The sequence below is a fragment of the Podarcis filfolensis genome (assembly GCF_964270895.1).
Source record: "Podarcis filfolensis genome assembly, chromosome: 1".
NCBI lineage: Eukaryota > Metazoa > Chordata > Lepidosauria > Squamata > Lacertidae > Podarcis > Podarcis filfolensis.
Genome location: NC_139604.1, coordinates 58,303,861 through 58,320,709, shown reverse-complemented (window position 1 = coordinate 58,320,709; position 16,849 = coordinate 58,303,861). Strand labels below are relative to the sequence as shown.

The 16,849-nt window shown below is 42.6% G+C and overlaps 1 protein-coding gene and 1 long non-coding RNA gene across 4 annotated transcripts in view; one reads left to right on the top strand and one right to left on the bottom strand.

The window, feature by feature from the left end:
- Positions 1 to 14,119, bottom strand: part of PKP3 (plakophilin 3) — a gene marked incomplete at its 5' end in the record, with an annotated part of 66,811 nt that extends 52,692 nt beyond the window's left edge. Inside the window, one exon of one of the 2 annotated variants that reach the window (XM_083597681.1) lies at positions 13,917 to 14,119. In XM_083597681.1, the coding sequence (XP_083453807.1) occupies positions 13,917 to 13,958 (42 nt within the window). The remainder of the gene's footprint in view (positions 1 to 13,916) is intronic. The other variant, XM_083597680.1, reaches the window with a different exon arrangement.
- LOC310769782 overlaps positions 1 to 16,849 on the top strand; it is a 57,589-nt gene that overhangs the window by 9,743 nt on the left and 30,997 nt on the right. For both annotated transcript variants that reach the window (XR_014551814.1, XR_014551815.1), the window contains exon 2: positions 841 to 902. This is a non-coding gene — a long non-coding RNA (uncharacterized lncRNA). The remainder of the gene's footprint in view (positions 1 to 840; positions 903 to 16,849) is intronic.

The window sequence follows — 16,849 nt, the reverse complement described above, 5'->3', positions numbered from 1 at the left end:
CTGCTTTGAGACCTGCAGATGAAAGTTGCCAGATACAGGGAGAGAGTTATTAGTTTTGTTATTTCTCCCTATCTTGCTCTGTGCACTTTACTCCACCTCAGCTTCTAGCCTAACTCTGCTGTCTATTCCATTCATCCATCACTCTGATTATCACTGCTTCATTTCCTCATAAACAATGTACGCTGACTATCCAGCCACTTCAAATCCTTCCAGAGAAGAATTTTAATCAAACCTTCCTTACACATTGATTTCTTCTGTCATAAGCTCTTTGGAGCATGAATCTTAACGACCTTGCACAGTTAATCAAGTGCATACTGTGCTATCGACATCTACCCAATATGCCATTAAGAAGATGCTTTTGACTGAATATATCCTCGCGACTGGCTTAAGGCACAGATATAAGACAAAGGTGTACTGTTCTGAGACCCGTGCTTCCCAGGGTTATATGATGGGGTCAAGCTGCAGGGACAGTGATAACTAGCAAAAAAACCCAAAACAAATGTAACTTGATTCAGTGATGATTGCCTGAGTTTTATAGGTAGCCTCCTGGAGGTGGAGGAACTGCAGCTACTGAGTTGTTTCCAGGGCTTACACCCATCAGGAAGTGAATGCAGATCTCTGTACTGAGTCCCGGGAGCACAGCATCTCCCCTTATTTCATGAATCGCCACTCATGCCCAGAGAAATCAGGGGCGGAAAATGAGTTCTGCAAGCCCAAATAGTAGTTTAATTCCATCCCGGTTGCCAGGTGAATGCAATATTGCTTATAATAAGCGGATCTCCTTTATGTTTTGTTCCAGAATATAGCAGCTTTGCACATAATGCTTTCTTCACATTTCAGGAACTACTGCTTGTCCTCCCCACCCCCGGATTTCTTTATGTGATCACCAGGCATCATCACAAGTAAGTTGTCCCTAGCAGCAAATCTTTTGCAGTTACTCCTGTATTTAGACTTGTGGAGGAAAATATAGACAACAACTTTATAAAACACTAGAACATGTCATGTAATCATATGCTCTTTACTTTGAAAAGTTCCTTCCATTTCTTAATTTCGCCTGAACAGATGGTTTAGTAGATATTTGAAATGATATAGGCCTGCTTCGAACATTACTTTATAAGACACAGAAGATTTTTTACTCTTACCACATAAGATACAACCTATCATTTTGTAGGGAAATATATCTTGAGAGTCCCATGGACTGCAAGAAGATCAAACCTAGCCATTCTTAAGAAAATCAGCCCTGAGTGCTCACTGGAAGGACAGATCCTGAAGCTGAGGCTCCAATACTTTGGCCACCTCATGAGAAGAGAAGACTCCCTGGAAAAGACCCTGATGTTGGGAAAGATGGAGGGCACAAGGAGAAGGGGACGACAGAGGACGAGATGGTTGGATAGTGTTCTTGAAGCTACCAGCATGAGTTTGACCAAACTGTGGGAGGCAGTGGAAGACAGGAGTGCCTGGCGTGCTCTGGTCCATGGGGTCATGAAGAGTCAGACATGACTAAACGACTAAACAAGAACAATATATTGTGCATCCATTTCCCAGAAAATTTGAACGTGAAACAAAACTCCAGCACCTCATTAGATTACGAATGACTTTGTCAGAGAGTAGATGTATGAGTAACCTTATGGGGTGTTTACCTGGATCTTCAGGTACACTCAAGTCTTAAGGAACTAATCCCAAAAGAAGCTCTCATTTTTATTGCTTAGATCAGTTGTTCTCAAATGGTGTGGCGTGCTGGGAAGATTCAAGAACAATCAAAGAAACATTTAAATATTTCAATGTAGTACAGTTGAGTAGTGTAGCATAGAGTATCAATATAATATTTTTATGGATAGATATGTATATGAAACAGGGATTTTCAACTCTGACAAATGTGAAAGACCAGAAAAGAGAAGGGCTTTTTGGTGTCGATGAGGATATGAGAGTTTGTCTGTCTCAAATTAGACCTAATATAAATGAGATTACCTGACAAAAGTAAGCTCATACCTTTCACTGAGTTTGTATACATACTACATATATAAGAGGCTCGTTTGTATTTTGGGAATGATTCATGTACTTATGTAGCTGCATTGTTTTATTCTTTTCGAATGTCTCATGATCATATTATAAAGTAGTTGTGTTTCTGTGTAATAAATCAAGCACTGTATTCCCCCCCCCCATGTATTTCTTATCAATAACAACTTCAGCATGGTGCAAGCAAATTTTTATTCTGAATGTTTGGCCCAGAGAGAAAAGTTTGAGAACCACTGGGTTAGATGGTAGCAAATAAAACTGTCTTAACTGACCAGCAATAGTTGTTGTCATAGGTTACAAAACAAATGAAATAAGTAAAGCATTTATTTATTTTTTCTCCATTGCTATCATGGAGCCACTCAGAAATTTTGATAATGAGGGAATAAAGGAGGCAGGAAGGCTAGGCCTATGATCAAATGCCTTCCTCTGCAGGATAGAAAACCTCACACAGGAACTCATATGCCTCTGTTCAAATTGTCCCGAGCTCCTTGTCTTTTAATTTTTACATAGTTTTTTCCCAGTGAAGTTGACAGCCCTTTCCCCCATACATATATGTTTACTCCACAAAAATCCTTGGACAAAAATGTGCTTTTATTCTTCAGATTAATCCCTAAATAAATGCCAACAGCTGCACACATCCTTGAGCAGATGGTTAATCCTCAAGGAAAATAATTGACAAGGCTGCCTCTGGGATATCCCAGAGCTCCTCTACTGAAACACTTCTTGAAATGCTTAACTGAGAGCCACCATTCTAGTTTGCTTCTTTTTTGAGGTCTACCATATTTTCTCATACGAGGGCAGCCATTTTGAAGTCATTGTATAACTTACAAATTAAAAGTCTTCTTCTGGCATGTAGAAATATTGTTAGGAGTTTTGAGGGGAGGAAGTAGGCTGTATGTAAGATTCTTCTAGTGTTAAAATATGAGTCAGGCTAGCTTTCTGTGTTGAGGTGATAGCCTGGGCGATGGGCCATTAAGGGAAACAAATGAAAGGGGCTCTGTGTGAGATGGCACATGGGTGGTGCCCTCAACTCAGAGATAGTTAGAAGGACAAAGCCAGAAGGGTCAGCAGTAGGTAGGGCCAAAACCCATCACCCATTCTCCATATCTAGGCAAGTCACACAAACTCTTGTGTGTGAGAGAAGGATGAAAGGAATCTGCCTTTTTTCAGGGAGAGATGGTGGAATAAAGCAGTAGTGAGGCAGTAAGGAAAGGAGGAGCTCTGTGTTCTGAACATCTTTTCTAGTTCTCACTTTGTTTGACAGACTCACTCCTTCACACACAGTTCCGTGCTCCAGGTGAACAAAACAAAATAGCTTGTGCTGAGAGAAAAGCGACTGCCTGCCAAATAAAGGGCGAGTTTGCCAGTTTTAGTAGAAAGCAGGCAACACATTTGTGTCTCTTATCCTGGCCTAGCTCTTACAAGGCCTACGATGGGGTGTGCGTGTAACTCTAGTCTCAGCCTCCCCCTCAGGAGAGGGTGGTGACATGAGTTGGCCTGGTGGAGGAAAACCGTCACAGCACAAGTCAGCACTTGCCCGGTATTGCTTGCTGCTGCCGCTGCTGGAAACAGACATTACTATCCCAGCTGCCTTGACTGTCTGGTAATCAACTGGATTCCTCCTCAGGTGAAAAAAGCAAGGGCCGAACCAGATACATTTGTTCTGAAATGTGCACTTGCTGGTTTGGCTATAGAGCAGGAAGGTATCTACTTTTATCACTAAATGGACCATGGGGGGCAATGGGAGCAAAAACTGCCTCCTCCCCAGCTTTGCTGTCCTGCATTCACCTGCTGGAAGATCACCCCCACCCTACCCCAATAATACCCCAGTAATTTCCTTGGTATTGCAGCTGGGCTAGGGGTGGAATTAAAGCAACAAAGCACAGAGAAGGAAGGCAGAGGAGAGGGCAGTTTCCGCCCTGCTGTCAGCAAGCTCAGTTTAGTGATAAAGGCAGAGCACCCACTTTCACTTTGTAGCCAAATAGAAGAGCATGTGTTTAGCAAACACCCTGCATCTGAGCTTGGCTCTGATTCGCATCACTGGCTCCCCACAGCTCAGGGATCTCTTCCAGCACTACCTGGCCATGTTTTCCTTTGTAGGAAACACACAGTGTGTATGTCAGGTGCAATGAATCCCCAAACCATTCTCCGGTGTGGCTTGGAGGCAGCAGCAGATTGACTAATAAAACAGGCAGGACTGAATTTAAATGCCAGCTCTGCCCTCCAATGTGAAATGCAGCCAACTTTGGCAATTTCTAAAGTATGCTACCTTTCCATGTGCAAGTTAGGTCTCGCATACAAAGCCTGTGGTTGACCACACCCAGCAACAGGCCTGGGAACCCCCCTCTAGCCATCCCAATATCTGTGTATACACTCCTAATTGCTCTGCGTTCAGTGTGCTGCCACTGCTGGTTTGGGTGTACATACAATGTTCTCCACAATCCATATCTGTCCTGTTGTTTCTTGGCCAATACTGTGTTCTGATGCATTGAGAAAAAGAACAACTTAGATGCTTTTCTAGTTAATAATGTGTACATCCTAAGAAAACTGATAGCTGAAAAGCAGTAGGTGGCTGCCTAGGAAACACTGACCAGTATTCTTAGTGGTGTGAGTAGTATGATTCTCTTGCTACTACTGTTGGGCTTGTAGCCTCGTCCAACCTCCATTAACCACAGCCATTTAGAACTCTCCTTTCCGAGTTTATCTGTGCCTCACCTTTAACATTAATATAGAACTACTATATATTTTGGGAAATGGTTTGTCTGTTCTCTATGCACTTGAACACCTCTTAAGATATTGTAACCAAATTTTTCATGCTGCTTCTTGAAATCAAGAAGCAGGTTTTTGTCTGTTTGGAAAAAAATAGATGCCTTTCAAAATTGCAGTCAACCTTTCAACCACCGATTTCAAAACTTCACTGGGGTTTTCTTTGGTTTCATTTCTTAGATTTCCTGAGCAATGTTGGGCACTTGACACTAGTACTCTTCTGTGAAGAACTCCAGAAAGAAAATCCCATACTTTGCCCAGACTACAGAGAAAATTGTGCTCATTGTACCATTGACCAACTTTCCCCATAGGGGATGGGAGAGGTCAATGTGGTAATGATAGCAACTATTTCATTTACTTTATTGAGGAACACTTATAAACTAATTGCCGTGATAATAAATCTCAAAGCTGTGTGCAATATAAAACATAAAAATGTAATAAAACCATTATTATAAACCCTGTGTCACTAGCACAACACCCAAACTCATGAGCTACAGGACCAAGCATTAAATTGTGCAGCAGCAGCACCAGTAGCAGTAGCACACTCAGAATGTGAGCACAGAGGAAGATTCTGTCCACAGGAGATCTAAAAATGGGTCTGCCATGCCCCCACAGAACTATGGTGTGAGAGAGAGGTCTGCTTCCATCACCAAAGGGGATATGCACCTCCCTACTCTGCTGCTTTAATTCTTCCTGCTCCCGGCCCATCTCTGATAGAAGATTACATCAACATTTACAACACATTACAACACATTACAACACACATAAATAAAAGTTGAATGTTCAAAGTTGATAGCTTATCGCGGTACTTTCACTATACCACTGAACCTTATGAATACATACAACACACCTGCCATACCCATGTACCTTTGGCAGTGCTTATTCCGCAACTAGGGCAGTTGACTCCCCTTTTCCTTGTCATTCCTATTTCTTTAATGCTGTGTCTGCAGCAGTTCCTCTTCTTTTTTCCAGTACAGGAAAGATTCTGGCAGAAGCTGCTTCTGATTTAAATCTCCTCCCACTGTTAGCACCAGACCAGCTAGTTCTGCCTTGATCTCTACCAGCTTCTCAGCACCATCTATCCTCAGCTCCCTGATCTTCTTTTTCATACACACTATCCCTGGGTGACCTCATCATAGCCATTTTTTTAGTACCACTTGTACTCAGATGACACCCATCTCTGCCTCCCCTGTAATTCAGTCCCACATCTCCAGCTTCCTCTCCAATATCTCTGCTTGCCAACATCTTAAACTCATTATGTCCAAGACTGACCACCTCATCCTTCCAAGCCCTCCTTTCCACTCATGCTTTCCTTATCCCTTGGCAATGTTATTACCCCACCCCCCATTGATCAGGCACATAGCTTTGACTTTATTATTGACTTCTCTCTGTCCCTTATTCCCCATATTGAGTCTGTGGTCAAGCCATGTCACTTCTCCCTTTATATCATTGTAAAAATGTGGCTCTTCCTCTTTGTCCTCTGAGCAAAGCTTCTGGTCCATGCCCTGATCATCTCTTGCTAGGCAGCTACAATCTTCTCCTCCTTGGTCTTCCATTGCTTCCTCTTAATCCCCTTGCATCTACCAGGCATTCTTCTGCCAAAATAATACACCTTTCTCATCATTCTGATCACATGAAATGCCTCCCTAAAACCCTCCTTTGACTTCCTGTCCTAGAAAAAAAAAGCATAGCTCAGTGGTTGAGCATCTGTTTTGCATGGTTCCAGATTCAGTCCTGAAAATTTCCAGGTACAACTGGGAGGGACCCTGTCAGAAACCGTGGAGAGCTTCTGCCAGTCAGTGTGGATAATACTGGACTCCTTCGTGAGGGAGGGTGGGGTATTATTATTAATAATAATAACAATAATCTTGATGGACCAATTATCTGACTTGGTATAAGGCAGCTTTCAATGCTATCAGTTCAGCACAAATTATTATTACCCTTACTTCTGAAACCCTCCATCCCCTATCTCTCACATATATCCCTGTCCATTTGTGATCTTCCCCCCTCTGTCCTGAGCCTTGTGAAGTTCTGTTCCCTGAAAAGACTCCACCCTTTCTCTCTTGCTGCCCCACATGCTTGAAATTACCTCCCAGAACTGCTGCAGGATGCCACTTCTCTTGATTCCTTCAAATCCCTTTCATTGGCACCTTTGGTTCCATCTCCCAGTTTTCATGCCCTGCTATAGGTCAGCCTTTGCCTAGGTGCATGCAATTGCATACTGCTTCTATGTTGATCCAGCCTCTATGTTCCTCCCCTTCATGTGTTGTTTCCACTGTGATGAATTTTAGATTGTAAGCTCCGCAGAACAGAGAGATGTCCTCTTCTACTGTGTAAAGTGTGTGTACCTTAGTGGTGCAATATAAACAACAAAAGCGATCATTTCCAGATGGATAGTTGTGTTAGACTTGCAAAAACAACAAGGCTGTTGTAAAAATTACTGGGAAGAATTTAAATGTGCTATATAGAAATAAATGCTAATGATGTTAGCACATGCGACTTAAATTGCCTTTGAGCCTCTCTTGTGCTAGTTCTGTTAATGGCTGGTTATTGCTCATGAGAACAGAAGCTTTTGTGATTCAATTCAATTACAAACCTAACTAAGGCAAAAGCCTCTTTAAGCTTCATGTGTAAAATGCCCTGTTGGTGTATGCACTAAAATGGCCTCTTGTAAACAACAGGTATGTCCATCAATTGCCCATGCATACTGCTTGCATGCTCAGAAATGTAAAATATCACATTATATTGATATAGTGTATGTGGGGTACATGCATTTCTGCACAGTTCTGAGCAGGATCTTTGACACAAAGCTAGAAGTAGCACATCATGGGGGTTTTGAGGGGGATTGAATGTACTGCTTAACAACATCATTTTATAAGGCAAGTGACAATCATTTTTATAAAATACAGAGAGGGAAACAGGAAGTGTGGCTGCCTCCTAAAGGACACATTGAGCAAACAGTGCCAATCATGTCAAAGCCAGTCATGAATCAAATGGCTACGTTTGTTGAGCCTTCATCCTGATTTGTTTGCAGGGGGATTAGATTACTTTGATTGTTGAATGAGCATTCATTGTATCAAAGCAAGTGTTATCTCACACATTCTACCGTGTTGCCCCATCACTTTCCTCATCAGAAAAGTCCTCTTTTTTTTTTAAAGGAAGTGGGTTTCTTGCACAAAAGCTCGCAATAAGCTGTATTTGCACAACCTGAATTTGCCAGTATATGATTGAACCACACCCCAAAATAGTGACAAATTAGAAGTGCCCATGATAACATTTCCATAGGTCTAACTAACTCATCTTATTCTCCCTCCTTGACTGAACTACCTCTGAGGCCTCACTAGGAAGTGAAAAGAGGGACAGGAAGGAAGGAATAAAGAGAGAAGATGTAAATTAGGAAGGAGGGAACTCACTGAATGTATGGTATAATGAAAGATGATTATTTTGAGATGTAAAATTGAAAAGTTAACACACACACACACACACACACACACACACGATTGCACAATAGCCTAAGTGTTTTCCAACCAATATAAAGTGCAGCCTCTCCCTCCAAAACAATGGTGGGCTCATAAACTTAACTGGATTTACAAAATAGAGAAAGAATTAATATGCCATTTATCACAAGTGGCGAAGCGCAACATAACCAGACACTGGAAGTACCTTTCCAGTGCAACAATAGACAATGGATACTGAACAGTTTGCGAAACAGCTCTCCTTGCGAGATTAACATGTGGACAGATCGAGAAAGATGGTTTTTACCCCGGTGTGGTTTAATTTCATAACACATGCCAGTATTCCAGAAAATGAACAATTACCACCATCAGCATTTGGCTCAATCTGGCTGATCTAAATTTAAATTTAAACATAAATCATCATCATCACTTTGAACCCCCACCTACCACTTTCATCAATATACCAACACTTTGTATTGTTTCATTGGTAACGTAAGAGGAAAAATGAGTATTACTCATACTTAATCTAAGCACAACCCCCAGAGCTGCTGATTAAGTGTTTTAGTTATAAAATGATGAATGTTAGCTCCATTCTATCACATTTCCCCTTTGTTTTCATTTTTGTTTCTATTTAAACCACTCTATGAACCTGGCCACGTGACCCGGAAGTGTCTCCGGACAGCGCTGGCCCCCGGCCTCTTAAGTGAGATGGGCGCACAACCCTAGAGTCGGACACGACTGGCCCGTACGGGCAGGGGTACCTTTATGAACCTAGAACTTGTACATTGACCACTAATAATGAACCATATGTTGTAGATATCACTGCAAATTTATTGTGCTGTTTTTGTGATGTGGCATGAGAAGGCTTGGTCTGTTTATTTGTATAATTTATTATTCCTATGATCCCTGTTTGTGAAACCCAATGAAAGGTTGGTTGGCTAAAAACAACAACCCTATCCACTGAAACAGCAACATTGTGAATTATTCTAGTAGTAGAGTCAGAATGCAAATAGTTTTGATAGGAGATCAATACAATCTTCCCATATATTGTTTTTAATGTTTGAAGGGGAAGGGCAGTCATTGAAGGGCAGTTTGATGTGTGCATAATTTGAGGTTATGAAATCACATTTAGAATGTCCAAAGGCAACTGAGCCAGGGGTGAGGGGGAAATGCAGGTGTCACAATGGAGGCAATGGGAGAGCACTAGAACTGTTACCGCATGAGGGTAAAAGGCCAATTAGAGACATTTTTATGTTACAGTTTAAATTTGCAGAAGATTTATAGAGCTCATAAAAGCTATGGCTTGTGTGCCCTGGCAAAGAGGTGTGTGGAGAGGAATGCAGATTACTTGGTCAAGCCTACTGTTGGGTTAGTTTTTTTTCCAGAGCAAGACGATCTTCAGCTATTCCACTCAGCGCTACTCCTCTGACAATGCACATCAGGGTGAGGTTTACAAGGTAGATTTCCCATGCAATCATTGCAGCCATCTTGTGATAATTTGTATAGGTGAAACTGCTATTACAAATTATTATCTCATCAACTCAAGCAAGCACTTACTAAGTGATATACTCCAGTGCTTGCTATTCCACAAAAATGAAATGGATTACCTGACAAATCTTCCCCCAGGGAACTCTGGGCATGATGGTTCTATGAGTTAGTTAGCTACCCACCCACCTGGCAACCACCTGACATCATAACATTTTTGCCAGTACAGTGGTATATTTCAGTTTACGAACTTAATCCGTTCTGGAAGTCCATTCTTAAACCAAAGCCGTTCTTAAACCGAGGTGCGCTTTCCCTAATGAGGCCTCCCACCGCCAGTGTCCTTCCACCGTTCGGCTTCCATTCATAGACTGAAGTAAAGTTCGCTAACCAGAACACTACTTTCGGTTTTGAGGAGTTTGTATACCAAATAGTTCATAAACAGGGCTGTTCTTAAACTGAGGTACCACTGTACAAACCATAAAACCCCCATTGGCCGGGCCATGTTTTATCTCCCTTCAGGTGTAAAGGGCATGGCTTGGTCCCAGCAGCCTGATGAGCCAAATATGGAGAAAAAATTCTGCAGTTATACATAAGCCTCTTAATAAACTTGTTAGGTTTATTTCCTGTGTGAGTCCTGAATGTAATAGTTTACTTTCAATGGACAACATAGGTGTGGAGATTTCACCATGTGTGCCATATGGCACACATGACTTTGGGTGACTACAGATCTGGTAAACAGGTCATCTGTATTGTCGAGTAGAGTTTTATCAGCCTCCCCCTGCTTCCCTGGATTTCTGAAGAGGTGCAGAGTGTGGCAAGAGTTTCCATACTACTTGGCAGGGCAACAGATGACCAGTTTACCAAGTAGTTCTATGTCCAGTGTTGTAAGTTGCCAGTTGGCAAATGGTCAATCGTCTTCATCCAGTAGAGTCTCCAAAACTTTGGCAGGATCCAACAGGTTCTAGGATGTGCTCAAGACCATTCTAGACCAGTTCCAGAACCACAATTTCACTGCAGAATTCCAACCTTGCATACTGTTTGAACTAGCCATGTTTCATAGTACTGGACAGCAGATCAGAGGCCAAGAGGGATTTGGTTAGGCCCCTGCCTTGGCCCTTTTAAACTAAGGAAATGGAACCTGTGGCCAACCAGATGTTGTTGGACTAGAGCTCCCATCGTTCCTGACCAGTGGCCATGCTGGCTGGAGTTGATGCCCAACATCAGTTACATGACCACCTCTGCTTTAAACTTTCTTGTTATTCTTTCCTTCTGGGAGCAATATTTCCTGTGAAAAATATTGTCTCTCTTAGTGGTCCCCCATGGCTCAGATGCACCTCTGATGTTCACCAAGAGTCGTGCGACTTGAGATCAGACAGGCCCCTTTCCTGTTGAACTTCAAGCACTTGACAAAGACCTGTCTATTCCAGCAGGCATCTTCAATAAGTTCCATTAGACCTATTTCATGTTTTGAGCTTTTTATTGTTCCAATCGTGGTATTATTTGATGGATGTCTTATTGTTCTATAAACCGCTTTGAGGCCATTTATGAAGAAAAGCAGTCTACAAATGTTGGAAATTAACTAACAGAGTTACAACTGAAGGATGTTCAGAATAAAAGGCAACACTAAGGGAAGGCGATCTGGAGATAGTTGTGCAAATTATGTATATGCAAAAGAGATGAACTAAATTAGCATGCCTCATTTGTGTGTTGGAGGTTGCGACACAACCAAGAGGCATTCTTGCTTCTTCACGACTTCCTTTGGCCAGAGGCATTCCCTTTTCAGAGGCCAGAACAACAACAGCGTGTGAGCAGAGCATTGCTTTTCATTGAGTTGCACATTTTTTGTACATATTCCTGTTTTTTTTCTGTATGATGAGGATTAGAGACACACCTCTTCTTCTTTTTTTAATGAAAGATTTACAGTCTGAGTCAATTGATGAAGTACCAGAGCACCAGGCAGAAAAATTTGGATTCTGGATGCCACCCAGATTCCTGAACAGTGTAAACTCTGCCACATGGCCTGCACCTTCAGCATCCCAGGGTAGGAGTGGGGGTTTGCATGCAAACAGAAGCCAATTCAAAGGATGCTGGACATGTATATGCAAAATTATAGGGAGGGGTCCTCGCAGATGCCTACACACATGTTTTAGCATGAACAGAAGAATTCCTAAGAGAAGATCCTTGGCCTCTTGGAAAGGCTCTCAAGTAGGGTTGATAAACATCTTCAGCTTGCATAAATTGCCATCTCTCTGCTACATCAAGATCTGCATTTCATCCCACCCTCTCCAGATTCCACTAAATCTGCTCTTCTCCAGAGGAGGGCTTTGCTGCCAGGGTGTGGAAGGAATGCACAGAGTGAGCAATTCCTTCAGTCCCACACCCACCACCACTGCCTCTGGCAGATGTAAGTTGCAGAATATGCAACAGCAAACCAAATTGATGAGCACCAACTTGTAATGAAATAGTTTCTCCCTAATGAATATTCAGTCTGTAGCTGAGCATAAGCATAAGCTATCACTCATTTCGCGGGCAGGAGTTCCCTTTCTTCTTTGACCATTTTTCCTCCACCCTTGCCCATTGAGAGTGAATGTGATGTGTGATCTTGGATCAACTGCTCCTAATAAAGTTGTCGCTCTTGCATCGCCATTGAATAGACATGTTGGCAACCATGTTTGTGAAACTCCCACACGCTACACCTCTGCTCTCTCTTCCTTCTTGCTCCTCTTCCTTTGATTTTATGGTATTTTTTTATTCATCTTCACAACAGACTTGTGAAATATGTTGCTAACATTCTCATTTTATAGGTGGGGAACTGAGGCCCACAGGGGGCTGCTGAGAAGGTTTGAAGTCAAGCAGTGAGACAAGCCCAGGTCTGTCTTCTCAGATCAGACAAGTTGGGTGTATGCTCCTACTCTACTTTTTCTTTAAAAAAAAAATCTAACCTCCTGAGCCAAGTTTTAAAGCATTTTTATCTATACAGGTTATCTGCTGGAGATATCCACTTTCTTCATGCCATGCATAAATTTACAAATTTAAGCATGGCATGTATTTTGTAGAAATGGCTTGCTTGACCAATTAAGGGGTTTACAGTAACATCCTTTAAGATCAAGTGAAATGGTTTTGCTAAAATCTATAAGCATGATCATTTATGCTCCACTATAGCTCTGTGGCAGAAGCTATTATTCACTTACTCAACATTTGCAGATGTACAAAATACCGGTACATTGCCACTCTCATTTCAAACGGTCACTCAACATCCCATCTGAGGCTTACTGTTAAGAGTGTAAGAATTGGCCTGCTGGATCAAATCACAGGCCCTTCTAGTCCCAAATTCTAATATCCACCTCTGGATAATGCACAAGCAGAGCATGTAAGGTGATGACATTCTCTGTTATTTGCTCTCAGCGCTTAGAGGTGTGTGGCTTCTGGTTATGTAGGTTCCATTGAGCTCTCACAGCTAATAGCCATTGATAGTCCTCTCTCCCATCAAATCTTTTTTAAGGCCTTCAACACATTTCATGACGCTGAATTCCATTATAAGTTAATTAGCTATTGTTTGAAGAAGAGGCATCCCCCCTTTTTGACAGGAGAGGAACTGGGGCTGGGAAGTGGAGACTCACATGCAACCACCCTTTACATTTATAGCTGATGTGGGATTTAAAAAATCCAAGTTCAAGACACTACCAGATCGCAGAGCCTCTAAACAATATCACCCAGAAGGTTCGCAGAGGACATGGAAATGCTATCCTTTCTAGTGGGATGACCCTCTCATTGTGCCTATTCTGTCTATCTATAGAGAAAATCACAATGGCAGATCACAAGTCCCTCTCTCTCTGGTTTGCAGGATGTAAGCCATTTCAGGATCCAAAGGATGACTTGCTCATGACAGAGTCCTGTGCAGCTCAGTCCTAGGCAATTTTACTCAAATGCAAATACCCCGAAGTTCAAGGTGATTTGGTCCCAGTGAAGTGGGTGCTGGATTGCAGCTCTGGTGCCATTCCACCATATATTTACATGACCCACCAACGTCCTACCACATGCTGTGCCAGAGTCTATGAGATTTTACACCCAGCAGCCCAGCACTTGCTTGCACAATATCCCAACACTAGCATCCCCAAGTTCTGCTCATCCACCTCTCCACCTGTGTAGACTGAATGAAAGCATGAAATCAGAAAGAGAAAGCTGGAGACCTACAGTGTTTGGCATCCTAGGCAGTTTGTTCCCCTGCTGCAGCATCCTCTCAGTGACGATGGAGACAATTTCCCCACGTGCCTTCTTAGCCCAGGGCTGTTGAGGTCCCAGAGGCTGCCGACTGGGCAGATACTTCCTTCTGCAAGCACTTGGGTGAATTAAACTCTCACTCTTTAACCGTAACCATCGGTGCAGTGTCAGGCTGAGCTAAGATGGGTTGAAAGCAAAAAAATTAGTCCCACCCACTGATGTTACCCAACCAGTTAATTTTCTTTTGTTGTTGCTTTAAACACACACACACACTCACACAAGTTTAAAACGCCCTAAGACAAGTTTGTTCTCTCTGGCAGTGGTGCTCATCTTGCAGATCAGCAACAACAGCTGGCTGCTGGGTGAGACTTTGCTATGGTCTGAGCTCCTGGCAGAAGGAAAAAGCAGAAGGAGGGAACACAAGCCCTCTTCAACCTATCTCAGCCTTTCCATTCAAAGCTACCTTGACCTACAGCTCAGGTTCCAGTAATCTCTTGGCACTTTGGCAGGGCAGGGCTGAGCTTCAGATAAACAAACACCATACAGTACTGGATTAAAAAGGAGATGAATCATTACCACATCACCAGAACCTTGCTTTTGTTTCTTTATACTTTTCCCATTCATTTCCCATGCTGAGCTGGGTGCCTGCCTGGCCTTGCCTGGCCTTCTTCCCATACCTTTGAGGACGCTTCCAGTTGCTATATTCAGGTGGGCTTCTGTCACACACAAACACATCCAGGTTGCACCATTCAAACTGATTGGGAGTTCTTTTGCAACAAATCTGCTTTCCCAAAAGCTCAGCCTTTTCACGATAAGGACAGTGACTGGAAAGTGCAAGATAATACTTGCTTAGGTCATCTAATTTCCTTGCAAACAAATGAGGATGAATCCTCAACAAACAGGTTGTATGGAAGCGCTCTCTGGGTCCCTGTCCCTTCTTTCTTTACTGGGAACCTTGGGAGGAAGTGATCGTGTCCTCTTGGATTTCATTATACAGAGACAAAGGAAAGCTAAGTATTGTTGTTTAGTCGTTTAGTCGTGTCCGACTCTTCGTGACCCCATGGACCAGAACACGCCAGGCACCCCTGTCTTCCACTGCCTCCCGCAGTTTGGTCAGGCTCATGTTTGTAGCTTTCAGAACACTGTCCAACCATCTTGTCCTCTGTCGTCCCCTTCTTTTTGTGCCCTCAATCTTTCCCAACACCAGGGTCTTTTCCAGGGAGTCTTCTCTTCTCATGAGGTGGCCAAAGTATTGGAGCCTCAGCTTCACGATCTGTCGTTCCAGTGAGCACTCAGGGCTGATTTCCTTAAGAATGGATACGTTTGCAGTCCATGGGACTCTCAAGAGTCTCCTCCAGCACCATAATTCAAAAGCATCAATTCTTCGGCGATCAGCCTTCTTTATGGTCCAGCTCTCACTTCCATACATCACTACTGGGAAAACCATGGCTTTAACTATACGGACCTTTGTCGGCCAAGTGATGTCTCTGCTTTTTAAGATGCTGTCCAGGTTTGCCATCGCATATACTATACTGACTAAGTATAGTCAGACTTTAAGAAGGGTGATTTGAAAAAGCTTAAGGAACTACTGGATAAGATATGGTCAGAAATACTCAAAGAGACAGGAGTCCAAAGTGCCTGGGAGTTTCTTAAAGGTGAAATATTGAAATATTGAAGGCACAAATGCAGACAATGCCAACAAGGAAGAAAATTGGGATGTATCTAAGGAAATCAGTGTGGCTGCATAAGGAGCTTACAGATGAGCTGAGATTTAAGAAGGGCATGTACTGTACAGTATAAGAAATGGAAGATCGGGGAAATAACAAAGGAGGAGTATACACAAATAACCAACAGTTGCAGGGGGAAAGTCGGACTGGCTCAAGCTCAGAATGAGCTCAGGCTTGCAGAGAGGTTAAGAATAAAAAGAAACCTTTCTTTGGCTATGTTTGAAACAAGAGGAAGAACAAGCAAGTAGTAGGTCCTTTGCATGGAGAAGACAAAGAAATGGTATTGGGTGACAGAGAGAAGGCAGAAATGCTCAACATCTACTTTGCCTCTGTCTTTACCCAAAAGTAAAGCAGTGCCCAACCAGTGATAACAGAATAAATGATGTCAGGATGGAGCAGCAGCCCAAGATAAGAAAAGAGATATATATCAATATATCTACTCTGAGTAAAACTTACTTGAATACCACCCATGGAGTGCCTGTTATTTTGGGAGTGAAGGAAGGAGGTGAAAATGATGTGGAAGGGGATAAGGGCTGAGGTATCATCAGCCAGATGCCCTCGGGGATCACAGGAGCAAATATTAAATGCCTGATATGCGGGCAAAGAGGTGCAAATCATTGATGAAACACATGGTCAAACTGAAAGGAGAAGGAGGGAGTTGGCAGCAGCAATATGTTTGGTTCTCTCTCAGCCATACAATTAACACTTAATTGCATTTGGTTAGTAATTTTTTATTGACCTCTTGTAAAACGTTGTAACCTGGGTGAGATACTACATTTCTTTTGTAGCTAACTGCTTTTCCAGTGAGCTAGAGACCCAGCTTCTGAAATATTTGGGAGCAGCTGTAGAAAAAAAATCATATGGGCAGCCTATGTCATTTTAAATGTGTTTGTGGGAGCAGGTTACCCGACCTCCAGTTGTACAAATTCTCCTTGTACAAGTTAATTATGAGAGCAATACCTGCAATAAATTGCATGGGTGGAAAGAAGAGTGTGAATGTCCAGAAAAGGCAGCTGGGGGGGGGGGCGATGAGGGAGAAGAAAGGTCACCAGAATCCTTGCTGCGGGTGGTGACATTCTTTCTCCCTCCCAGCTGCGTAGCTTGTATTAACTGTTTGCACAGTTGCAGATATGTGCATGTACTTGAGGTTTCTTTAAAAATAGGTCACCTTTTAGGCAA